Source organism: Mauremys reevesii, linkage group 2, assembly GCF_016161935.1.
Source record: "Mauremys reevesii isolate NIE-2019 linkage group 2, ASM1616193v1, whole genome shotgun sequence".
Lineage (NCBI taxonomy): Eukaryota > Metazoa > Chordata > Testudines > Geoemydidae > Mauremys > Mauremys reevesii.
In genome coordinates this window covers 183,668,243-183,695,403 of record NC_052624.1, presented here as the reverse complement: position 1 = coordinate 183,695,403, position 27,161 = coordinate 183,668,243, and the positions used below count along the sequence as shown (strand labels likewise).

General features: G+C 41.8%; 1 protein-coding gene across 6 annotated transcripts in view; it reads left to right on the top strand.

Moving 5' to 3' along the window:
- KIAA0319 (KIAA0319 ortholog) overlaps nt 1-27,161 on the top strand; it is a 75,874-nt gene that overhangs the window by 30,197 nt on the left and 18,516 nt on the right. For 4 of the 6 annotated variants that reach the window (XM_039527003.1, XM_039527000.1, XM_039526997.1 and 1 more), the window contains exons 5-16: nt 92-196; nt 2,851-2,948; nt 4,468-4,555; nt 5,672-5,764; nt 7,485-7,617; nt 11,947-12,175; nt 15,270-15,393; nt 16,981-17,131; nt 20,849-20,997; nt 23,039-23,190; nt 24,699-24,837; nt 26,761-26,920. In XM_039527003.1, the coding sequence (XP_039382937.1) occupies nt 92-196; nt 2,851-2,948; nt 4,468-4,555; nt 5,672-5,764; nt 7,485-7,617; nt 11,947-12,175; nt 15,270-15,393; nt 16,981-17,131; nt 20,849-20,997; nt 23,039-23,190; nt 24,699-24,837; nt 26,761-26,920 (1,621 nt within the window). The remainder of the gene's footprint in view (nt 1-91; nt 197-2,850; nt 2,949-4,467; nt 4,556-5,671; nt 5,765-7,484; nt 7,618-11,946; nt 12,176-15,269; nt 15,394-16,980; nt 17,132-20,848; nt 20,998-23,038; nt 23,191-24,698; nt 24,838-26,760; nt 26,921-27,161) is intronic. The other 2 variants (XM_039527002.1, XM_039527001.1) reach the window with 1 other exon arrangement.

Below are 27,161 nucleotides of genomic sequence, written 5' to 3'. Positions count from 1 at the left end.
ACAATAAATATGCAATCCCTATTACAATTTTTTTCAAATCCGTTTCCCCTTATTCTGTTTTTTAAAGATGTAATACTTTTATCTTCTTCAGTTACAGTAAAAGAACTCGTGGTGTCAGCCGGAGATAACTTACAGGTGACTCTACCAAAAAACGAAGTTGAACTCAATGCCTTTGTTGTGCCACCACCCTCGACAGGTGAATTTAACAATGTTTTCAAACAAAGAGACATAAAATATTGACACATGAACACAGCTTGGCTTTGAGGCTGTATGTCCAGCCAGAGCTAGGAGGGGACCTAAGGGGCAGAACTTTCCCTATTAATCTGCAGAGACAGTTCTCTGGGGCACCAGCTGCGGAGGGGCATTTCGAAGGGGGTTTTAGAGATTAATGGAGGAATGGAAAACCTGCCTCATGAAAGGAGACTCAAAGAGCTTGGCTTGTTTAGCCTAACCAAAAGAAGGCTGAGGGGAGATATGATTGCTCTCTATAAATATATCAGAGGGATAAATACCAGGGAGGAGAGGAATTATTTAAGATCAGCACTAATGTGAACACAGGAACAAATGGATATAAACTGGCCATCAGTAAGTTTAGACTTGAAATTAAATGAAGGTTTCTAACCATCAGAGGAGTGAAGTTCTGGAACAGCCTTCCAAGGGGAGCATTGGGGGCAAAAGACCTATCTGGCTTCAGGACTAAGCTTGATAAGTTTAAGGAGGGGATGGTATAATGGGATAGCCTAATTTTGGCAATTAACTGATCTTTGACTATTAGTGGTAAATATGCCTAATGGTCTGTGATGGGATGTTAGATGGGTTGGGATCTGAGTTACTACAGAGAATTCTTTCCTGGGTGTCTGGCTGGTGAGGCTTGCCCACATGCTCAGGTCTTAGCCAATCGCCATATTTGGGGTCAGGAAGGAATTTTCCTCCAGGGCAGATTGACAGAGTCCCTGGGGGTTTTTCACCTTCCTCTGCAGCGTGGGGCACAGATTACTTGCTGGAGGATTCTCTGCACCTTGAAGTCTTTAAACCACAATTTGAGGACTTTAGTGGCTCAGATATAGGTTAGGGGTTTGTTACAGGAGTGGGTGGGTGAGATTCTGTGGCCTGCGTTGTGCAGGAGGTCAGACTAGATGATCATAATGGTCCCTTCTGACCTTAAAGTCGATGATGCTATGATTAGTGGGTGTGGTTTTTGTGTTGAGCATGCACATTAATTAATTCTCTTCTCCTCTTCTGGAGCTACACCAATTTACACTAGGGAGGATCTGGACTAATGTGTCCACTTACAATATCTGCTGGAAACAAATTTAGGCTGAGAACACTAAGCTGAACTTTTCTTAATGCTGTCTGCTCCTGGTGCAAAGAATGAATTATTTGTGCATGAGTATTTAGCACCAGGACAGGTCAGGAGCTGGTGTCAGTGACAGTGAGGAGAGTAAATATTCATGCTAAAATACCTGTAGAGTCCATTGATTTACACCCTCTCCCCCCACTGTCATATCACCGAGTTACAGCATGTTGCAGCAGCTTGACACATACTATATGGAGCAATGGTTCAGATCAGACTCAAACATCAGAAGTTTTCACAGGGGAGAGAGGTAAATAGCGGGGTCCCAGAAGGATTTGAGCTTGTTCAACATATTCATAAATGATCTGGAAAAAGGGGTAAGCAGTGAGGTGTCAAAATTTGCAGATGATACAAATTACCAAGGATAGTTAAGCCCAAAGCTGCCTGAAGAATTACAAAGGGATCTCACAAAACTGAATGACTGAATTTCATCTGCCATTTTCTTGCCCAATGTTGATAAATGCAAAGTAATGCACATTGGAAAACCATAATCCTAACTATCCATACAAAATGATGGGATCTAAATTAGCTATTGCCACTCAAGCAACACATCTTGGAGTTATTATGGATAGTTCTCTGAAATCATTTGCTGAATGTGCAGCAGGAGTCAAAAAAGCTAACAATGTTGGGAACCATTAGGAAAGGGATAGATAATAAGGCAGAAAATATCACAATGCCACACTATAAATTCATGGTACGCCCATATCTTGAATACTGAGTGCAGTTCTGGTCATCCCATTTCAAAAAAAGAGATATTAGAATTGGAAACAGTACAGAAAAGGGCAACAAAACTCATCAGGGGTATGGAACAGTTTCCATATGATGAGAGATTAAAAAAGACTGTGACTGTTCAGCTTAGAAAAAGACGACTAAAGAGGGATATGGGAGAGGCCTATAAAGTCATAAAGGGTGTGGAGAAAGTGAATAGGAAAGTGTTATTTACCCCTGTCACATAACACAAGAACCAGGGGTCACCCAATGAAGTTAATATGCAGCAGGTTTAAAACAAATGGAAGTACTTCTTCACAAAACATCCAGTCAACCTGTGAAAATCATTGCCTAGGGATGTTGTGAAGTCCAAAAGTATAACTGAGTTCACAAAAGAATTTGATCTATCCCCCATGAACATATCTATCAGTGGCTATTAGCTAAGATGGTCAGGGACGCAACCCCATGCTCTGGGTGTCTCTGTGCCTCTGAGTGCCAGAAGCTGGGACTGGATGACAGTGGATGGATCTCTCGATAATTGCCCTGTTCTGTTAATTCCCTCTGAAGCATCTGGCATCAGCCATGGTCTGAAGACAGAATACTGAGCTAAGTGGACCATTGGTCTGACCCAATATAGTAGTTCTGACGTTTTTATTAAGTCATTGTTTTTGACTATATTATTTTGCATTGTAGACATTCAACCTCATTTCATTGTTTCCCCATATGTCTGTATAGTTGTTTATATTGAAGGCAAGGCTAATAAGTACTGTACAATTTTTCACTCCCAGAAAGAGCCTACAGCTATGAGTGGAGCTTGATCAGTCACCCTGCTGACTATGAGGGTGAAATGGAGCGGAAGCGTTCACGGACACTGAAACTCTCTCAAGTAAGCGAGATTGGCTCATTACAAAACCTAAACCTAATTTCCCCAATACTAATTTCCCCCTACTATTACTCAGACCTTCTTGTCAACTGTCTGAAATGGGCTACTCTCATTACCACGTCAAAAGTTATTTTTCCTCCCTTGGTATCCTGCTGCTAATTTGAATTATCTCATTAGACTGACCTCACACTTGGTAAGGCAACTCACATCTTCTCATGTGTTTATAACTGCTCCTGTATTTTCCACTCCATGCATCTGATGAAGTGGGTTCTAGCCCACGAAAGCTTATGCCCAAATAAATTTGTTAGTCTCTAAGATGCTACAAGGACTCCTTGTTGTTTTCACTCTCATAACCGCTGCATGAGATTTTTTCAGTCTGCATTGGAGGCATCTTTGATTTGGTATGAGTACTTCAGTTGTGCTTCCCTCAGCATGTTATCAGATTGGCTTTAGGACTGTTGGTTTATAAATCAATTCTAACTGCTATCCAAAAAGCCACACCCTCAGCTAATGTGAATCAGCAGAGCTCTGCTGAAGACCAGGGAGCTGTTACATGTTCAGTTTACATCAGCTGAGGATCTGACCTAACATTCCTCAACAGAAAGAAAAAGTTGGTGAGCTATAGTGGTAGTGAAATGGGACCCTCCTGTCTTTCTAATTTATAAGTTATGCATCACAGAGAAGTTTATTCTTGTTTTACCAACTGTCAAGGCTCCCTTGTTTCCTTTGCCCATGTCAAAGTCTTCACTAGGCATATAAAGTTTTTCAGAGGTGTCTGATGATCTTTTAGGGCAGGGGGTTCTCAACCTTTTTCTTTCTGAGGCCCCCCCAACATACTGTTAAAAACACCACGGCCCACCTGTGCCACAACAACTGGCTTTCTGCATATCAAAGCCAGGGTCAGCATTAGGAAGTAGCAAGTGGGGCAACTGCCCTGGACCCCACACCACCAGGGGCCCCAGGAAGCTAAATTATTCAGGCTTTGGCTTCACCCCCGGATGGCGGGGCTTCAGCTTTCTGCCCTGGACCCCAGAGAGTCTAATGCTGGCGCTGCATGGCGGACCCCTTGAAATCTTCTCGTGGCCCACCAGGGGGCCTCAGACCCCTGGTTGAGAACTCCTTTTTAGGGCAAAGTAAATGTGTCTTAAGTGGCTCCTTCTCAATCCCCACCGCTGGGCAACAACCAGCACACTTTGTGCATGTGAGGGAGGGATAGCTCAGTGGTTTGAGCATTGGCCTGCTAAACCCAGGGTTGTGAGTTCAATCCTTGAGGAGACCACTTAGGGATCTGGGGCAAAAATTGGTCCTGTTAGTGAAGGCAGGGGACTGGACTTGATGACCTTTCGAGGTCCCTTCCAGTTCTGGGAGATTGGTATATCTCCAATTATTACCTATGCCTTTATAGATGGAGGCCTGGATTTCAAGTCGCTTGTTTACAGTCTGACGGGCAAATCTTTAAATGTTCAGATGATCTCTGTGAAATTCCTGCCTGTAACTGGAAACACTCTTTTCTATGCTTCAGCTGTCAGTAGGCCTCTATGCCTTCAAAGTGACTGTTTCTGGTGAAAACGCATTTGGAGAAGGATTTGTAAATGTCACTGTCAAACCAGGTAAATCAGTTTGCCGGAATAGTGACTAAATTTTTCAACACAAGGGCTCGTTTACCACCTTTTTAAAGCTTCGTTAGTGGGTTAAAAGAATAACTTCCCCCCCACACACACCTTTGTATCCAGTCCCACACATTTCTTCAGGGAACTTTTTTTCTAAATTGAATTAAGTGCAGTGTGCAGAATCCCAAGCTGTTCCAGAGCTCCGTGCACCTATGAAGAGGGGCTTTATTTCACCTGTCTGTCTCCCTATAGACCCCACTTCCACCCACCCAATAATGAGCTGCTGAGGTTGTTGGGGGCTGAACTGGCCCCTTCCACAAGTTAAAGCAGCCACAGCACTGATCTAACTTAGGCCATTTGGAACAGTCTCCAGTGTAGGACTGTGGGAGCATGGTGAACTCTGACCTAGCATCCTTTCCCCTGCCCTGCCCTACAGTGCCCCAGAAGGTACAGCAGGTATTCTAAGTATTCTGCCTGTGCTAGCTGTATGTCACTAGGGCATTCCCCTACATCAAGGAAATTCCTTGATACTCCAGTGGGGTGGCCTTAAATCCACTTTGTGTTGTTAGAGTGGCATAAAGGGGACTTGGCCTGGCTAAGGATCTGGACCAGTAGTGGTATATGAGCATATTGTTCTTTCTCCCTAATCACTCGCAGTCTGGATCCTAAAATTAAGGTTAGAGGGCCTGTTATTTTACTGACCTGCAGTATGGCTCCAAAACTGCATGGATTACTTCATGTATCCAGCAAACTGCGTTGTGACTCTCAACATTTGCAGGAAATCAATTTTCTGGTGGTGTTAGACAATAGATTGAGCAAAGTTGAGCGACTTTCTCCTGTTTAATTATCTAGCTCATAGTTCTTTAAGAAAACACCATTTTAAGTGCTGTTCTTTAGCTTCTCACCATAGAAAATAATATACTGTTAGGTGCAAAGTTTCTATCTGATTTCACACACAACCTCCATTATTTTCCCCACTGCCTAAGCATTAATCTTCCTGCTCACTGGTTGGATGTTGATTTGCCTATAGATTTGGCAGATAGCAATCTCAGCAGAATAGAGTTCTATGCACAGGTCGTCTTTAAACGTAGTTTTCTGTTCCTCTTTTTCACACAGCAGTCAGAGTAAACCAACCACCCGTGGCAGTTGCTTCCCCCAACGCACAGGAGGTGTCTTTGCCTACAACTTCTACCTTCATTGATGGCAGTCGTATGTACTGGGCAACTCTGTTTTTATGCTATGATCCTTATATAGAATTGTAATGTTGTTGTTTCTTATGGATGGTAAATTGAATTTATTACCACCATCTCCAGCATATCCTATATAAGAGCCTCAGTATTATATGTTTATAACATTACATCCTCTATTTCTGTCCTGCTGATGAAGTGACACTTGGTTATGATGTTTGTCAGGAAATTTGAGCCCCATCGTTTCTGTTCTAGTTTTTGTTTACCTTTATTTTTTTAAAATATGAAAGCTTCTCTCTCTAGATCCATTTTCAAGTGGAAAGCAACATGGGCATAGACTTTGACCTTAATTCTCCACTACTTTGCAGTCATTTATGTTTGGGAATGTGAGTGGGGAATGCTATCAAGTCAGCATTCATTCACTCTCACTGGTGGTGGTGGTTTTACAATCACTTTGCACAGGGATAAGCTCCTGATCCACCTAGGTCCTTAAGACATGCCAAACTTCAAGCATGTGAGTGGTCCCACTGAAGTCGATGGAACTACTCATGTGGTTAAAGTTAGGCATGCGTTTAAGTACCTTGCTGAATGAGGGCATATATGACTAAACAAGGTTCATGGCAGGAGATAATCAAGCTGAACATGTATAAAATGTGAGGCTGAATGAAGTTCGTTATGGAATAATCCATTCTTGAGCTCTCACCCTTTTTCTTTCCTTCTACTCGCTTCACCCACAGAAAGCTCAGACAATCAGATTTCACATAATCAAATTGCATGGGGAGGCTGGGAAGATGAAATGCATCCTCCAATTTGGGGGCAGGGTGCAGGGCTCTGGTGCAGCCCCCTCAGCTGCTTCTCCACTTGAGCAGTGTGTTGGGGGCCACTGGACCCACGGACATGCTAATCTCATAGCCTGTCCTTCCTCCAGTTCCCAATCCCATTGTCATCCGTCATGCCAATCTGTTCAGGGCCAGTATGGAAATCTCTCCATGTAACGTAGGGGATACTGAGACCTCTTCTACAACCACTTTCCTAGCTGCTCTTACTCTTCACAGCTCCAGTATTGAGTTAGGCAGGAGCCTTCGGAAAGCTTGCCTTTGCTCCTTCTGCTTTGTGTTGAATGTCACTCTTCTTCTTCATCATCATCTGAGCCGTTCTTTCTCTTTTTATTGGTGTTATTTAATCACCAACCCTTGGGCCCCAATCATGCAAACGCTTCCATACTTGCTTAACTTTACATGCACAAGTAGTCCCATTGAACACGAGCCAATGGAAATACTCACATATTTTAAAATTTAATGGGGATTGAAGTCTAAATAGATAGCTACCCTAAGTGCTGGAGTGGAATTTACCTATGGTCTCTTTTTGGTATATTATATCCTTTCATGATTTTTTTTCCCTTTTAAAATGGAATAAGGAAGCTAAATATACCCCCTCCTAAATGTAATTGCTGTATTATACACTTACATATTTATAGACTCGTTGCCATTTAAAAAAAATCAACATTTACCTCAACATAACCAGGAGTTATCTTATTCTAAGTATAGGGAAATACTGCTGTGGGTCAGGTGTTGTGGTTTAATACCTGTCAGCAAATTGAGATTGCTCTGGGTATTCGTGTATGTGAACATGTCGTCTGAAAAGATAAATATAGAAAACCAATTAAAGTTTCTTAGTATGAGAGTTTTTAATATTCATTGTGTTAATACTAGACGCTGGTATTTTTTCTTTAATTGGTGTAGAAAGTAGAGATGACACTAAGATACTAAGTTACCACTGGGAGGAAATTAAAGGTCCCTTGCGAGAACAGAAGGCATCAGCTGACACGCCTGTTTTGCACTTGTCTAACCTTGTTCCCGGAAATTACACTTTCCGGTAAGTGGGCTGCTTTCCCTCCTCCTGTGTTTCAAGCCTCACATCATGATTTTAATTCAAGATGTTTTTTTCTTTTTGTATATCCTTTGGAGCAAGGACCAGCTTTTTGTTCTGTTTGCACGGTGCCTGGCACACTGGGGTTCTGGTCCATGACTAGAGCTCTTAGGTGCTACGGAAATACAAATAATAAACAATATTCTTTGTGGTGGTGTTTGCCTCCTCAAACAGAGGGCTACGTCTTTGGCTAATTATTCCCCTCAGTTTAGCTTGTTGCAGAATCTGAGGGAGTAGGATAATGCAGAAACACTTACATGGATTTCACAAGACTGACATGTTGCAGCAAATCAAAATTTGCTTTGCAGCGTGGTGTTATGCAAAATGATCTATCAGAAACTCAACACCCCTCCCGCCCCAATGTTTTCTATAATTGAGGAGAGACTATTTTCATTTCATTATTTTTCTTTCCACAAGTTGGCAAGTGTCCTTGGTATCTCTCTGTAGTCAGCTGTTGTAGTCCTGCTCTAGAACTAACTGTAGACAGAATGGGATTAGGAGACTCATCACTGCCAAGCACTCTGGTGAGTCAATATTGCAAGAATCATTAACTTCTTCAGTAAAGCCTTTTCACTGTTACCATTTGCCCCCCAGCATAGCCTGCTGAAACTGGAGCCAATCCAGGTTTCTGTGCAACAGCAGAGATTGCCACTGTAATTCTGAGTGCTTGTTCAGTATCATAAATTCTCCATTTTCTAGAAACCTTTAGTTTAGGGCCCAATCTTGCACTCCCTTTGTAGGCAGAACTGTCACGGACTTCAACAGGTGATTTGCCTGCTAATGCGAGCCCTACATTTGATATAAAATCAATTGTTATAAAATTGCCTAATAACATAATATCATTGTGGTGTTGGAACTTAGAGTTCACGTACATGTGTGTAAAGTGTGGTGCTCTGGGCAAGCTTTGTGTGCTAATACTTGCTTTGACATATAGGTCCATATTGTGTTCTCAGTTATGCAGATGGAAGTCTGGAGTTGCTCTAATGACTTCATGAGTTACTCCATATTCTCAGGGGTGTAAATGAGGCTGGAAATTGACCCATTGCCCATATTGGGGATGCTTCTAGAATGCCTTCTGAATAAGGATCTTAAAATGCTCTTCATACAATAATGAATTGTCTCAAAAGACCTATGTTAGGTGACCATTTATTATACCCATGTACAGGTGGGGAAACTGAAGTACAGGAACTCCTCACTTAAAGTCCAGTTAACCTTGTTGTGATGTTAAGTTGCTGATCAATTAGGGACCATGCTCGGTTAAAGTTGTGAAATGCTCCCTTGTAATGTGGTTTGGCAGCTGCCTGTTTTGTCCACTGCTAGTTGCAGGAAGAGCAGCCTGTTGTGGCTAGCTGGTGAGTGGTTGGAACCAGGGTGGATCAGCAGCCCTCCTATCAGATCCCCGTTCCCCTAAGTTCCCTGTGCAGAAGCTGTCCCTCCCCCGCACTGCCATGTGCTGCTCCTGCCCTCTGCCTTGGAGCTGCTTCCAGAGACTCCTGCTTGCTGTATGGGCAGGGGCGGCTCCAGGCCCCAGCACGCCAAGCGCGTGATTGGGGCGGCATGCCGCAGGGGGCGCTCTGCCAGTCCCCAGGAGGGCGGCTGGCGGCTCCGACGGACCTCCCACAGGCGTGCCTGCGGAGGGTCTGCTGGTCCTGCGGCTTCGGTGGAGCATCCGCAGGCACGCCTGCAGGAGGTCCACCGGAGCCGCGGGACCGGCGACCGGCAGAGCGCCCCCCGCAGCATGCTGCCGTGCTTGGGGCAGCGAAATGGCTAGAGCCACCCCTGTGTATGGGGAAGCAGGGGCGGCTCTAGCTTTTTTGCCGCCCTATGCACGGCAGTCAGGCAGCCTTCGGTGGCGCACCTGCGGGGAGGTCTGCCGGTCCCACGGCTTCGGCATACCCGCCGCCGAATTGCCACCGAATCCACGGAACCGGCGGACCTCCCACAGGCAAGCTGCTGAAGGCTGCCTGACTGCCGCCTTCGCAGGGACCGGCAGGGCGCCCCCCGCGGCTTGCCACCCCAGGCACGTGCTTGGAGCACTGGTGCCTGGAGTCTCCGCTGGGAGTAGAAGGGGGGAAGAGGGGGGCTAATGTCAGGGTGTCTCCCCCTCCCCCCTGCTCCTGCACCCTGCTTACCGCAACCTTCATAGAGCAGGGGGGACACATGAAGGAGGGAGCTTCTAGGCCAGGGGTCCGCAACCTTTCAGCAGTGGTGTGCCGAGTCTTCATGTATACCAGGTGTAGGCAACCTATGGCACGCATGCCGAAGGCGGCATGCAAGCTGATTTTCAGTGGCACACTCACTACCTGGATCCTGGCCACCAGTCTGGGGGGCTCTGCATTTTAAATTTTTAAATGAAGCTTCTTAAACATTTTAAAAACTTTATTTACTTTACATACAACAATAGTTTAGTTATATATTATAGACTTATAGAAAGAGACCTTCTAAAAACATTACAATGTATTACTGGCACGCGAAACCTTAAATTAGAGTGAATAAATGAAGACTCAGCACACCACTTCTGAAAGGTTGCCGACCCCTGATGTATACACTCTAATTTAAGGCTTCGCGTGCCGATAATACCTTCTAAAATATGTTAAAATGTATCTCTATAAGTCTATAATATATAACCAAAGTACTGTTATATGTAAAGTAAAGAAGGTTTTCAAAATGTTTCAGAAGCTTTATTTAAAATAAAATTAAAATGCAGATCTTATTAGTTTAGTGTGATCGTTGCCCTTCCTTTTCCTTGCTGAGTTTTCCAATGTCTGGCGGCACGTATTTGGATACTTTAAGCTGCACACGGGCTTCTGAGTGATCAGTTGTTAACCAGCTGGAACCCCAGATCGGCAACTGAGGTGAGTGGAGCTGGCGGCTGGTAGGGCTGAGCAGGGCCGGAGGTCTGGACCCTGTCTGGCAGGGGGCCTGCGCTGGAACTCCAACCAGAAGCAAGGTGAGTGGGGCTGCGGCGGGGACCCCAGCTGGCAAGGGGCCAGCAGCTGGAACCCCAGACCGGTGGTGGGCTGAGCGGGTCAGCCCGCCGCCGCTCTGGGGTTTCCACCACCAGCTCCTGCCAGCTGGGGTCTCAGCCCGCTACCAGCCTGGGGGAAGGAACGGCAGGCCAGCAGTGGGCGCTGAGTGGGACCGGCGACGGGACCCCGGCTGGGAAGGGGCCAGCAGCGGGAACCCCAGAGCAGCGGCAGGCTGAGCGGCTCAGCCGGTCCCTTGTGCCATAAAAAATCGGCTTGCATGCCACCTTTGCCATATGTGCCATAGGTTGACGACCCCTGTTGTAGGCAGTAGCCGCGGTCTCAGCAAGCTGATTTAATTAACTTAAGCCTGGGGTCAGCTACTGAAAGGAGAAATGTGCATTTTTTTCTCTCACACACAGGGTGTGTGTCTCTGTCTGCCCTCCCAGCTTTCCTGCTGCCTTGTAGAGTGTGAGAGTTGACCCTTGAGGGCTCAGTCAATTGCTAGTTCATCTGAGCTCAGTTAAAGATGTGTTCTGATACTCCAGTGAGGAGCACAGTATAAATGCCTAAACCAGGTAGCTTTACCTCAGAATTTCATTCACTTGTAGATTTATATCTCAATCGTAATTTAACGTACAATGGAATTTCCATTTTGTTGTTAGCAGTAATATAACTTCATTGTTTTAGTATTGTGACTTAGCTTCCATTAACATTGTCTTCAAAAATTTTGGATGATGCTAAACCCCACTAAAGTAAATAATTTTAGTTCCACAAAGGAAAAAGAGGGCACTATGAACCTAAATTACTTCACCTCTGCTGTGTCTGGTATCTAATTTCAGAACTTCTCAAACAATCTTTTCTTCAGTTATTAACAGGAATTAGATGGGGAGCTAAATCCTTGGGTTCTTACTCATAAGTGTTAGTAATTTGGGATTTGGGATGAAATATTGTCTCTGAAGTCAGAGAGCTTTGCCATTGACTTAAATGGAGTCAAAATTTCACCTGTGGTCCAGAACAGGGAGAGTTTAAAAAATTCAGGTATATTTTCAGTATAGTGCAAGGCAGTGTTTGAAAATTGTTTCCGCATCATTTACCTAAGACCTGAGTTTAGGAATCTGGATTTCCTTTGTAGCAATTGATCACATTAGAAACACTTTACATCAGGGTGGGAAAGTGCTCTTGACTTTGCTTTGTTTTAGGTGTTATTTTTGCCATCTCCTGTTGCAGGAGAAACATGGGCATCTGAACTCAGAACTTGGCAGAAATCCAAACTAATGGATTTTCAATATCCTCCTTCCTCCTGTAGGTTAACAGTAATTGATTCAGATGGAGCAGCTAACTCCACAATTGCATTTCTGACAGTCAACAAACCAGTGGATTACCCACCCATTGCCAACACAGGACCAAATCAGGCAATAACTTTGCCCCAAAACTTCATCACACTGAACGGAAACCAGAGCAGTGATGATCATGAGATTGTCAGCTACGAGTGGTCACTTAGCCCCAAAAGTAAAGGCAAAGTAGTAGCAATGCAGGTAAGCTTACTTCTTGTTTAATATCAAAAGCTTGTTTTATCTTTGCTTCTAATTTCAGCAAATAAATACCTAGAAATTGTCACTCACCACATTTGCTAGTTGTTGTTTAAAACATATTGTTACTCCTTTTGACTCATGCAAAGTATGCAGTTCTTGTATTAAATTCTTTTTAGAGTCTGGAGATTTGTTTTTATTCCTTTTGGTGTTGTTTTAATTTATTTTGGCCATCTTTGATTTCTGTGAGCAGCTCCATTATTTGTTCCCTCCTGGTTCAACAGGAATACTAGCTCCCAATTTCTCTCCTTGGATCCAGCTGTTAACAGCAGCATTATCCCTTCTGACTCAAGCATTCAGGGTCTTGCAAGTTGTTTCCATTAGGAGGAGAAATTGATGGTGGAGTCAGGTATTTCTTAGACGCAATCCTGTTTATGTACAAAGAATGTACGCAAAGTCCTGTTTCCCTGAACACAGTAGGGACAGATCAGAGGACCGTTTCTTTGTTCACATTTCCAAATCTCTTTCCAGACAGCACTCTGCCCACTCTCACATGGCTTTCTTTCAGGGCCACATTGTCAGGTGACGAGTCATCCCTAAACTAGAGTCTGATTAAGCCTCATGCACTGACAGGGCCAGCTCCAGCTTTTTTGCTGCCTCAAGCGGCAAAGAAGGGGGAAAAAAAAGAAAGATAAAGCCGCGATCGGCGGCACTTTGGCGGCTGCGCTACCATGCTGCTTCATTCTTTAGTGGCCGGTCCTTCCCTCCGAGAGGGATTGAGGGACCCGCTGCCGAATTGCCGCCAGAGACCTGGATGTGCCGCCCCTTTCCATTGGCTGCCCCAAGCACCTGCTTCCTGCTCTGGTGCCCGGAGCCGGCCCTGTGCACTGATGAGTCATTCTGTTGCTAGGCTCCAGCCAATCCACAAGCCAGGAACTGGCCTGGTGACTTTCAGGGCAGGTATATATGCCTCACGGGAGGAACAGTACTCAGTCTGCTTAATGTCACTCCAGGGCTTAGAACTTTCCCCTACCTGCCTTAGTCTGCTCCAGCCATGGTCTTGCTCCAGCCCCATTGTGGTTTCTAACACACATTACCAGTGCTTCCCTTGCTGGCTGCTTCTCCCACAGAGAGAGAGGGGACTTCACCAAACAATACCCAGCCCCCTATGTTTGCATTCAGTCCTCAGTGAAACCCCTCCACCTACATAGATCAGCTTCTGACCAGCCTGGCATGTGGCCTATCGTTTGTGTGGTGGCTCCTATTGTTTCAGCTCTCTCACTCCAAAAATAAGCTTAGCTGCTCATTACATTTGTCATGAATAGAATGCAGCTTTTAGATCCATCAGCTTCAGTCCCTCAACATTCATCATAATAGTATCTTCCGCTCTCAGTAAAATTGTACAGTCATATTAAAGTTAAGCCAATTTACTCTATTAATTTTTATGGCTGTTTCCCTTTTAAGAACTCACTTTAATGAAGATTATCCAGGGTGTTTTGCACTCTGCAAGGCCACAGATCTTAACTCTGCAGTGAGTTGACTGACTTAATTTCCAGATCAGCTGAACCACAGAAACCGCTTTTGAAGGATACGTGGGCTTGTCCATGTTGAAAATGAGGATGTTTCAGGGCTTGCCTACACTGTTTTTGTATCACTATAATTATATTAGTTTAGAAACTGATTATAATTAAATTGGTACAAACCCTTCATATGGACGGAGTTATTCCCATTCATATAAGCAGCTTTCTACTGCTATAACTGTTCATAATAGAAGGTTGCACTGATTTTAGCTATATTGATTTCTAAATTGATTCAGTGGTACAGAAACTGTGCAGACAAGCTCTAAGTCTGAGAAATTGGGTGTCTGTGCAACCTGTAACTATAGCTCTGGGAGTTACTACAGCTCAAAGCAACTCCCCTGTGTGAATGGGACACTGGCTTAATAAGTCTAAGGGGCTCATCAATTATCTAATGCTGAAATGCGAGGGCATGTTACAATTTCTGCTCAAGAACTGGGAATAGTCTTCGTGGCTACAAAGCTGAGGATGTGAGGACTGTTGCATTTGCCAGTAGCTGATTTTTAGTACAGAAATGAGCTCTGGTTAATTAATAATAAAAAATTACACTTTATATAGTTTTAAATGACATCTGTATTCAAAGACATAGGTGGTGCTGCATCATAATTTGCTATGGTAGGCATTGTTATGAAGCCACAAATGATCACTTATTAATATGGTGGCTGGGAGGTGAGCTATAATGGGCCCTTTACACATTTATATTTAAATATCAGATAACCATTAATTGTGAGGTGGGCATTATGAGAGAGTACCTGATGGGCAATTTACCTCTAGGACCAAATCCTGATCCTACTAAAGTCAGTGACATAACTTATTATGATATTAGTGATATTAACTTCAGTGGGCCCAGGATTTGGTCTTTCTGTATTCTAAATATTTTCTTTCACTTCTAGTGAAAATATCAATAATGTACAATACACAATATAATGTTATAAGATGTATTTTATTGATATTAAATAGATACCCAAACCTATATTATTTTCCCAATATGAATACAATCAGATCTGTTTTTGCATTTTAATGACATTTTAGTTAAACTGTGTGCTCATATTAACTGAGAGAAGCTGTTCTTTTTACAAATACTACATTTAAACAGCTTTGCCATGTTTAAATAAAAAGACATATCCGCCAGGTAATGAAACAAGTTGTAATAATAATGATGATAATTTAACTTGTTAATTATGAATGTAAATGTCACACGTGCTCCACAAGAAATTATTGTTGTTCATTGCCATTGTTTTCAAAACAATCAGCAATTATAGCAAAATAAGAAATTTTATATTTGACTACAAATGAAATACTACTGTTTGTTTGCATAAGAGAGTCTGAATAGTGTATCTGAAATTTGCTTTTAAATCTATTTTTCCCTTGAGACACATTTGAGCAGACAAAATATTTATTATTGTTATGAATTAAAACTGTTAGTTGGCTACTATACTAAGTTGTATTGTTTAGACCATTTTGTACCTTTTTTATTTTTCTTTCTTCATTTCCTATAATCCTCTGTTTTACCGAATGACTAGGGAGTGCGGACTCCATACCTCCAGTTATCTGCAATGCAGGAAGGAGATTATACATTTCAGCTGACTATTACAGACTCAGCAAGACAGCGGTCCACAGCTGAGGTCACTGTGATTGTACAGCCTGGTAGGTAGACTGGAAACAGCTTTAGCTTTGTAGCTGATACATCACCATCATAATTACAGCTGTTCTTGAGGGCCCTGTTTACCTGTGTCGCTTCTGCATTGAATCTCTCAGCTGGCAGACAGAATATCCAATGGTTGCTGCATCAAAGACTCTCTTGCTTTTTCTTTTAAAGGTGAACAGCAAAGTACAAAATAAAAATAGACTAGAGCACGTCTGTCTGTGCTGAAAGCTCCCACTAAGCAGACTGCATAAGGCATTCAGCACAACAGACTTTTAGAAAGTTGAAATGCAGTTCTGTGCTGAATTTCCTGCACAGCCAGCCCGCTTAGCGAGGTCGTTCGGCACATAAATCAGTGCTTCACTCAATTTTTGTTTTGCTCTGCAGTTCACCTTCAGGATTCCTTTTGTGGTTTGAATTCTCAATAGGCTTGCTCGATAAGTGTTGCTGGAAAACTGCACTATGAATATTCAAAGATTCCCCTTTCCAATTATCTTCTGGATTTGAAGCTGACTGGTGGACACCCCAAATGGTCTAGGTCTCATCAGATGTTCATGAAGGTTTTCTCTGGGTAATGCATTTGCCAGACTCTAGGCCCCAGCGAGGTGGAAGGGTCCCAGAGTTTGGGCTGTAGCCCAAGCCCAAATGTTGACACCAGAATTAAACATCCTCATAGACTGAACCACGTGAGCCCAAGTCAGCTGGCACAGGCCAGCCGCAGGTTTTGAATTGCCATGTAGACATAGAGTAGAGTTCAATGCAGATGACCACGCTGCAGTAAAGCTCTACTACAGCTGTTTACTGCGGTGATCAGGAACACAAATCTCAAATGCAGCCCATGTCTGTGCCTTTAAAATTGAAAATTTTGGTCTAAGGATGACCCAATATCCTGGGAAATGGGATCGTGACTGTGACCTAACTGTAACAGCAAGGATTGAAAGAAGAATCATAGGAAACCCATTTCCATATTAAATGCTCAGCTGGCGTAAATTGGCACAACTCCATTGAAGTCAAAAGCATTTTGCTGATTAAGATCTGGCTCAAGATTCCTTCTTTTATAATCAAGGGCCATATTCATGTTAGTGGAAGTCAGTGGACTTCCACAGGGCTGGATGAATCTGACCCCACATGACCACTAGGAGAATATTTAAGTGGAACACAGATAAAGTAGGAAAAAATACCCCAACGCTGATGGGGCATAGCCTTTTTAAATCTTGTGTATGAGAAGATGCAAAAGCTCTTTAAGTGTGATTGTGCCAGGAAAAATTACTGTAAAAATGACACTTGGGGGGCAGAGGAGAACTCCACATGCTCTGCCCCATTCTGAGCATTCCCTTAAATGCCAGACAGAATCTGTCCCACTGTAGGGTTTCTGCAGAACTACTTACTAACACCCTGGAGGATCTTGCAGACTCTTTTATAAACCAGACCCTGGGGATCCTTGCCTTTATATTCTTTGAGCAAGTGTGTGCAGCTTATCATATAAAATCTAAATCTCTGTATTCATTAAAAATGGCCCCAATGATTGATAACCCCCACAAGTGACTGATTAGGAAATATGTTGTTTTTTTTAAAAAATATTTTTACAGAAAATAACAGTCCTCCAGTAGCGGTGGCTGGTCCGGATAAGGAATTAACATTTCCAGTAGAAAGCACTACACTGGACGGAAGCAAAAGTCATGATGACCAAGGCATTGTTTTCTATCACTGGGAAAATATCAGGTATCTAGTAAAAATGAGGTTAGTTCAGTTGTTTGGCTGAAAGAGTATCCAATCCTATTATAAAGGATGCAAGACTCAGAGATGCAAGACTGAGACTAGCTTTGGGGTTCATGCTGCTGTGCTTAGTGGAGGATGGGATGGAAACTTTATGGAAGTGAGACTATGTAAAGGGTTTAAACAGAGCAAACTAATGCCCCACAATGTTGACTGGAAAACCCTTCAGCCTGTTTCTTTCACTGTAAACCAGCCCTGATCCTACAAACACTTACAAATTTGAGTAACTTTACTCACACGAAAAGTACCACTGTTTGTACACAGCCAGGAAGATGGTGGGAGGAAAGGAAGGATCATGTTCGAAACCTGTTCTGATACTGGGTCCCTCTGCCTCCCCACTTCAACCAAAATATGAAAGCAAAAAGGTGTTGGATTTCCTGGATGCCGTGTAATGCTGTTGCATCTACGTGCCATTCTGCTAAGTGGGATTAGCAGCGTGTCTGGTAATGGCCTACAGAAATGTCAGATTCAACTTGAAAGCCTGTGAGATTTCTGCCTGTGTCCTGTCATGAGTCATGGCAGATTAGTACAAATGAAAGTTTGTAAAAAGAATGGCAGGAACTCACCCATCTCCCTTAAAAAGTGAACAAGAGACTTGCACATCAGTAATGTACACAGTTACCACTGTATGTTCCTAGACTTCTCAGTGAATACAGGGGACTGAATGATAGCTTAAATCCCCAATAGGTTTGAGTCAAGGCTTTCATCAACAGACTGCACTGGACTGTTTCTCGATACTTTAAATGACTGCTTCATGGAGCAGCTGGTACGGGAACCCACAAGGGGCGAGGCGACTCTAGATTTAATCCTGAGTGGAGTGCAGGAGCTGGTCCAAGAGGTAACTATAGCAGGACCGAAATAGTGACCATAATACATAATACATCAACATCCAACATCCCTGTGGGGAGAAACAACCAACTGCCCCAACACTGTGGCCTTAATTTCAAAAAGGAAAGGGGAGGAAAAAAAAATGAAGGGGTTAGTTAGACAAAAAAAAAAAGGTACATTGAAAAAAGTGCAATGTTGCAAGTTAAGTAAAAGACTTTTAAAGACACCAAGAGGCCAAACTAAACCCCAAAAATAGAAAAAAAGAAAAAAAAAAAAAAAAAAAAAAGAGCCACAAACACCAAAAAAAGTAAAAAAAAGAGAAAAAGAAGAAAAAGAAAAAAAAAAAAAGTGGAAGTCAAAAGAAGGCAAGGTAAAAAAACAAAGCCAAAAGAAGAAGAGTGCAAGAGAAAAATAAAAGAGAAGAAAGAAGAAGAAAAGTTTAAAGAAAAAGAAAAGCAAAAAAAAAAAAAAAATATTTTTAAAAAAGGAAGCCAGGAAGCCAGTAGCAGGAAAGCTGGAAAACTGACAATGAAAACAAAAAAGAAAAAAAAAGAAAAAAGGAAAAGATGGAAAAAGAAAATGGAGAGCCTCAGAAACTAAATGATTCCATCATTCGGATGAGATGATAGGAGGAGATTAACTTGGAGGGGCTCAACTTGAGGTCACATGTTGGTGGAAGAGTGAGTGAGGGAGGGAGTGGAATTAATGAATAAACTCATAACAAACAGTCACTGGACCAGATGGCATTCACACCAAGAAGTTCAAGAACTCTCAAAGAAAGAAAATGTGAAAAACTAAAACTAATAACCTAAACTTTTAAAACTTCGTTTTGCAATTGTTTGACTAATAAATGAACTAATGTAACCTAATATTAGCTAAGGGAACTAAAATATTTCGGCAGGTGAGAGGGGGTGATCTATTAATTAACAGACAAATTAAATGAAACAATAAAAAATTAAAAATAAAAAATACAAATAAAAAAAATAAAAAAAAAAAAAAAAATAGAACATATAAAAATAAACTTGGTTGTCTTACTAATAATTTTAAAGGGTTTTGAAGGGTCAACAAACATGTGGACAAGGGGGAAGGAGGGACACAGTGTGGAGGAAGTGTACTATCCAGTCACAAAAAAAGTTTCTGACAAGGCTTAAAGGCAAAGACAAAAAAAAGGAAAAGTCATGGGATAAAAGGAAAGGTCCTTTCATGGATTGGACAAGGGTAAAAAGGACAGGGAAATTCTGTAGGAGGAATGGTAACAAGTGTAAATGATGGGAATGGTGGTGTTCCCCCTAGGACCAATCCTATCTAATTCAATCCTATTCAAAATCAATCCATCTGAGAAAGTAAGAAAAATAACAGTGAGGTGGAAAATAGTAAAGATTAAGAAGAAAGAGAAAGAGTTAACTACTCAGCAGAAAGCAGAGAAAACAAACAAAATGGCAGCAAAAAGAAAAAACAATAAAAAACAAAAAAATAAAATTGAAAAAATGCAAATAAAAAAAAAAAAATGCAAAAAAATAAAAACACATATAACATGATGGAAAACTACACAACTTTCATGAAAAGATCTGGGGAAAAGATCTTAAGATCTCATGCATAGTTCTCTGAAGCAGTCTGCAGAGTGAAAAGAAAAGAAAAAAAAAAAATGGATAGAAGGAATGAGAAATAGAGATTAAGAAGGAGAATATATTATTATAGAGAATATAATAGAGAATATTATGTGGTCTATATAACCTACCAAAGATGTTCTATACTCTCGAAATCTGTGGCAAAAGAAGAAAAAAAAGAAAAGAAAGAGAAAAAAAAGAGCAGGAAAGAATGAAAAGGTTAAGAGAAAAGAGATAAAGAGAAGAGAAAGGGAGAGAAGAGAAAGAGGAATGATTAAGGACTCTAGAGAGAAAAAGTGATGAAGAGAGAGTGAATGACAGAGGACATATAAGGAAAAGTCATGAGTGATAAAATGAAATACATAAAGAGGTACATAAAAACATAATACAAGAACTAGAAAAAAAACAAATAAAAAAATAAAAACAGCTATAGGCTACAAATAAATTGAAGTCCTTAGGAAAAGTCATGTGACTATTAAACTTGGATAAATTGTTTGGAGCTGGACTGGATAAATGACTATTAAAATGATTAAAAATGATGGTGGTTGGAGGTGATAAATTCATGGTGGATAATGGATGATGATGGAGGATGAGGAGGATGATGGAGAGAGATCATTGGATCAGGATGGATGGAGAGGCAGACTGGATTGCCTGCGACTGATAGGCCTGTGGTTGGACTGGGGGACTGGACAGGCACACCCTTTCTTCTGTTCTTTTCTACTGTTTCTAAGTTTAAGTATTTTAACTTTAACATCTATGGACAGTGATTTACAATATTTTACAAAATTTTGTAATTGCATTTGTATGTAGCAAGTGACCAGATACTTAATAAAAAGTAACAGATACAAACTCAGTCAGCTATCACACTTGTGACGCAGCAGGCACCTGATTTGCTGGCACTCAGTATATTTAATGACTGTGTGGCACTCCTATGATTACAGCAAATGTGTCCATAAGTGGTGTTGAAATATTAAAGCAGGAGAGTGGGAATAAGTATTCCTGGATTCTTTGTCTGTTTGTGACTTGATGTGTGACCATGGGCACCTCTGCATGCCTTAGTTTATCTGTAAAACAGGTATAAAAATTCAAATTCTGTGAGCCAAATTCATGCCTGGTGTAATTCCAGTACAGTCAGTGCTTAATCACTGTGGTTATAAGTGCTTCATAAATGCAAATAGAATGAATGACGAAGTGACACCAAGGGGAGAATTTGTCCTGATTATTTTCCTGTGGTGTTTTGTTTCAGTGGGCCAACCACTGTGCAAATAGGAAACATTGACAAAGCAGTGGCAACTGTAAGCGGTCTACAGGTTGGTACCTATCACTTCCGACTGACCGTGAAAGATTACCAGGGATTAAGCAGCACAGCTACACTCTCTGTTACTGTGAAGGAAGGTAAGCCAAATCACCTCTTCATGTGCAAAGCACTGTGATTATGTTGATTATTTAGAAAATGGGAGGAAATTAATACAGAACTAGATTACAGGTTTGGTTTCAAGGGAACTCGGAGACACCTACTGGACTAAAACCAATATCTAATCAAGAGATATTGTTTCTTATGTGACTGTAATATAATTACTTTTAGGACTTTCTTTACGTTCATTACATACACAAATAATACATGTATTAATTGTTTAATAAATGTCCACCGGAATGTATTAACCTCAGGATGTATCCTTTGTGAATAGAGTAATATTGCATTCTCACAGAGTTAGCAGCCGCTGCCTGTGTAGTTAAAGTAATACTCAAGAAACACAGGCTCAAGTTCCAGCTAAAATCTCACAGTAAACACATGTTTGTTCATCCATAGGACAGAGACAGAGAAACAGTGTTTTGCCCCACACTCATCCCTGCAGAAAGCCCTGGTGTAGTTGCAATGTGGTTTGTCTGCTGTCCAGCACTATATGACAGGAGTGGCCCAAATACAAGTCTGGAGAGAAATGCAGTCTACACTTCACCCTGCAGTTTACATTAGTCTTTAACAGAGAGATGCAGAGGGTTGGGGTGGCCAATTCCAGCAGCTATTGTTCCCTCTTGGTCTGAATATCTAGGGGCCGATGATCTCCATGGGCTTGCATCCCTGTGTTAAAGATGTGCTCTGTTCTGTTGCATGCAAATCAGCTGAGGCCCTTAGTGCAAAATTTGCTTGTGTGTATTCTATCAAGTTATTTGTTTGTAGCCTTACCTGCCATTGCACTCTGTAAATATGGCACCTTCTAAGCAACAGAACTGGCTTTAGTAACAAAAATGTGTTTTTAATGCTTTTTGCTCTGGCTAGCACTGCAGCACCAGCATAGCTGGGGGAAGATCTGGTCTCTCTTCTTCATGTGCATCATCAACAGAATTGTCAAGTATCAGAGGGGTAGCTGTGTTAGTCTGGGTCTGTAAAAAGTGACAAAAAGTCCTGTGGCACCTTATAGACTAACCGACATATTGGAGCATAAGCTTTCGTGGGTGAATACCCACTTTGTCAGATGCATATAGTGGAAATTTCCAGAGGCAGGTATAATTATGCAGGCAAGAATCAGTCTAGAGATAACGAGGTTAGTTCAATCAGGGAGGATGAGGCCCTCTACTAGCAGTTGAGGTGTGAGCACCAAGGGAGGAGAAACTGCTTTTGTAGTTGGCAAGCCATTCACAGTCTTTGTTTAATCCTGAGCTGATGGTGTCAAATTTTCAAATGAACTGAAGCTCAGCAGTTTCTCTTTGAAGTCTGGTCCTGAAGCTTTTTTGGTGCAGGATGGCCACCTTCAATCTCCCTGGACATACAATAGCAGATTTAAAGGTTTACCAAATTCCAGTTACACATCCAGTCAGTGACCTGTGAAAACTCACTGAAGGCAAAGGAGCTTCACAGGTATTGCTGAGGGCATATTTTGAAGACAACATGGCTTCTCAGGTCCCCCTGAGGGCCTCATATGAGCTGTGGAGGCTGTACAAGCAGTGATGATCAAGAAGAGAAGAACCCAGCTTGACTCTCAGATCCCAAGTTGAGTTTATGAGTCTAGCACTTGTGGGGAAAAAATATTTTTCCTTGTAAACTGAGAAAATCTAATCTGGAAATTGAGAGACAATATAAAACCCCACAGTGTCATGTTTACAGGGTCAGTTTTAAAAGTGGGAGTACCCTTCAATAGTAATCCTGTTAGTAATGCAGCTGTTTTTCCAGACTGTGGTAATCCTGAGGTCAAATTCAGCCCTGCCTTAACTGCTTCATTGACATCAGTAGAATAGTCTGCCTTCTCTCACTGGGGCTGAATTTCACCTACTCCCTTGCTGACACTTTTGAACAGAATTATTTTTCTTGTCTTTGACTGTCTGAAACTCAGAGGATTGTACTACGGAGAGGTTGTGTGTGTTTCTCTACAGTTGTGTATCATTTATATCTTGCACCTTTTGAGAGAAAATCCTCCTGCTTTACTGTCTTTGTGGTTAGAAAACAACATTCCTCCCCGGGCTCATGCAGGAGGCAAACACGTTCTTGTGCTTCCTAATAACTCTATTACATTGGATGGCTCACGGTCTACTGACGACCAAGGGATTGTATCGTATCTGTGGACTCGGGATGGCCAGAGCCCAGCCGCTGGCGTAAGTATTTAATTGGGGACAAAATCTGCCCTCTCTTGCATGCATGCAAGCCCTCTGACTTCAATGTACCATGCTGGCAGATGTGTCCAGTCAGTTGCTATAGGGTTTGGTGTTACATCTGGTTTTATTTCACAACTCTATATTAATAAACTGGTACAAGGGGTAAATGGCATTTTAATTACATTTGCAGAGTATACTCTGTTCGGAGGGCCAGAGCAGTGAGGACAGAGATGCCAAAGACACTAGATAGAGAGCTTAGAAATATGGCCATGTGATAGTAAAATGAGATTCATCTGGGGAAAATACAAGCTAATGCACCAGAGGGAAAATAATGTGAAATGCAGATATTCAAAAAGGAGGAAGATCAGTGGAAAGCAAAAGGGCTGATAAAGCCTGAGGAATGATGAAAGGCAGCAAGTCAGCTATGAACTTACAATGTGAGATGATATAAGAAAGCAATCTGGTTTTATCCTAGACCAAAGAGCTGATGATCTATCTCAACAGGACGCTGGTGGAACTACCCCCAGAATGCTGAGTGTGGGTCAGAGCTCTTCGGTATCAGAAAAATGGTGACAAATTGGCAGGGATTGAAGTGGGGGGAAGGAGGAGCAAAATGATTATGGATCTGAAGGAAGTGATTTATGTGAGAACATTAAAAGAACTAAATAGGCTTAGCATAACAACAACAGAGTGATAAGTCTGCATATAAAGGGCATAAACACCAAGGAAGGAGAGGAATTGTTTAGAGTCCAAAGAGATAGAATTAAGAATATTGGGATAAAATTGAAAAACAAAAATATAGACGGAATCTTCTATTTTCAAACAGATGTGCATCTGAGTACTGTATGTCTGCCTTGAACACACAATCTCCTTTTACTAGCTTTATCGAAGATAACCACACTGCATGGGCATGTACACAGCATGAAGGCTATCTCTGTGCTGCAACTGGAGGTGTAATTTGCAGTTTGTGCAGACATACCTGTGCTATCTCTAATTTAATTAGCTTGCTAAAAATAGCAGTGAAGGGGCGCAGTGGTGTGGCTTGTACAATCCATGCTGAAACCCACTGTGCTATGTCCTCACTGCTATTTTTAGAGAGCTAACTAGATTAAAACTAGATTACACCTCCAGTTGCAGTGTAGATATAGCTTGATTAACACCTCCCATACTTGCAGTGGTCCATTGTAAACCCTGGGAATCCCGGGAAGGATTCTTTCAGGGTGGTCCCTTTGTTTGTTTTGAAGGTCCGAGGGCAAGCTTTGTGGTGGACTCTCTGTTGCAGACAATTGTTAAATCAAGATCAGATGTTTTTCTAAAAGATGTGCTCTAGGAATTATTTTGTAGAAGCTCAATGGCCTGTGTTATACAGGAGCCCAGACTGGATAATCACAGGGTCCATTCTGGCTCTGGAATCTATGAATTCACATTCTCCAGCTAGATTGATGTACAGGTCGCAAGCTTCTGTCCTCTCTAGGAGTATAACCCTCTGCTGCTATCTTTTTTTGCAGGATGTGATACATGGCTCAGACCATGAGGCAGTTCTGCAGCTAACCAATCTTGTGGAAGGACTCTATACTTTTCACTTGAAAGTCACAGATGCTAAAGGAGATTCAGCTATTGACACTGCCACTGTTGAAGTGCGGCCTGGTATGATCATTAAAAGGTCATCTATAAGCTGCGTATATCTCCACATTCTTTTCTTTGCTGCTGTCAAGATCCTGTCAGGTTAAAAATCATGGGTCTGATTCACCACCGCCTTGCATTGTTGTTTACACCTGTTTAAAGTGGGTGTAAAATACTGTCATCTGAATTCTCCCTTTACGAACATTGGTGATACTATTGTACATCCATTTTGCACAGGTATAAATGCTTGCACCCTTTTCAGTCCATGGGAATCGGGCCCCATAGTTGAAAATAGTTGCTTTCCTGATTATATTACAGGTAACACCTTTTTCTTTATTAAAACTGAAAGATGTATCTACATTACTTATTTTCGATTATTTGTTTCAATTTTGCATTTCAGTCAGTTTGGACAATGCAAAGGGACCAATCACTTTTACTTTTAGTGACTTACCACTCAGTTACACTTCCTGGTTCTCACGTCCAGTTGCCATGTTTGGGTGCAAAAATGCTTCTGTGGAATCTTCGTTTGTTAAAATAAGACTTCATTTCAGTTGTTTTCTCTTGGCTTTAATTTTTTTATGCAACTTATGTGGGGATGGAAAATTTTGTGATGAAGGCATGGGGCAGGTATTTGGGAGATCTTAATTCTAATCTTGGTTCTGCCACAGATTGCCCGTGTTATTGTGGCCAAGTCACTTGGCCCCTCTGCCATGTTTTCTTGATCTGTACAATCAGGATAATACTTACTATGTCACCGGGTTGCTGTGAGGCTTGTGATGTTTGTAAATCCCCGTAGGAGGGCAAAATAATATTATTACCTGTTTTGTTCATTCCCTCTGGGGCATCTGGTATTGGCCACTGTCGGAAGACAGGATACTCGGCTAGATGGACCTTTGGTCTGACCCAGTATGGCCGTTCTTACGTTCTTATTATATTTAACAAAACCTACAATTATCGAGTTAAATTTGCCTCAAAAATGCGTCAAACTTTTCTGTCCCAAGTTTATATTCCTCATTTAGACTCACTTAAACAAATGCTGTCCCAGTAATGATGGATTTAAGCACATGCTTAAGTGCTTTTCCTGACTCTGGGCCTTAAAGACTGAGACAGCATTTAGGAAGGTTTTTAGGAGAAGGTGACATCAGGCTTGTTTTACATGGATCACATATAAATGAGTGTGAGTTCACTCTCAGGGTTTTAAGCACTGAACTCAAGCACTGTGACTTAACTCAGTGTTTCTCAACCTTTCCAGACTACTGTACCCCTTTCAGGAGTCTGATTTGTCTTGCCTACCCCAAGTTTCACCTCACTTAAAAACTACTTTCTTACAAAATCAGACATAAAAATACAAAAGTATCACAGCGCACTATTGCTGAAAAATTACTCACTTTTTCATTTTTACCATATAATTATAAAATAAATCAATTGGACTATAAATATTGTCCTTACATTTCAGTGTATAATATATAAGCAGTATAAACAGATCATTGTCGGCATGAAATTTTAATTTGTGCTAACTTCACTAGTGCTTTTTATGTAGCCTGTTGTAAAACTAGGCAAATAGCTAGATGAGTTGATGTACCCCCTGGAAGACCTCTGCGTACCCCTGGTTGAGAACCACTGACTTAACTGCCTGGGTCAGGCCTCTTTATACCTGAGCAACCCCTGCAGGACAGCTGGTGAAGAGACTTGGTATTAGCTGAAAAGGTTCATCGATTCTCATTCCTTTCTGTAGAAACAGTGCTGGATTGTAACTAACTAGAAGGTAATGAGATAGAAACTTAGATATTCTGATATGTTTCAAAATTAACTAAGTACCCTTCCAAATTATCTTTCCCTCATAAAGATCAAGGGTAGGGGAACCTGGGTTACTAATCACGCCCTTCAGTCAATACTGAAATATTTACCAGTCTCTGGGAAAAAAAAACTGTTTTTTTGTTTTCTCAGACCCTAAAAAAAATGGTCTGGTGGAGTTGATTTTGCAAGTTGCAGTTGGCCAGCTGACTGAGCAACAAAAGGACACCCTGATGAGACAGCTAGCAGTGCTGCTGAACGTCTTGGATTCAGACATCAAAGTTCAGAAGATACAAGCCTACTCAGATTTAAGGTATGCAGCTATCAGGATGCGTGGGATTATGGAGGTGACAGCTCCCCTGTGACATCATAAAATAAAAGTTAAAATATTGTAATAGATGCTAATGGATTGCATGTTAGAGGTCACTTGTGTATAAGTACCTAGGGAAACTCTACAGTAACTGCACCCAGAGTCATTAAGGGATATTGTGTGGCTTAAAGCACTCTTCTTTGTCTGGGCTGTTAGACCTTTCTGAGTTTCTTTTGCGTTGCAG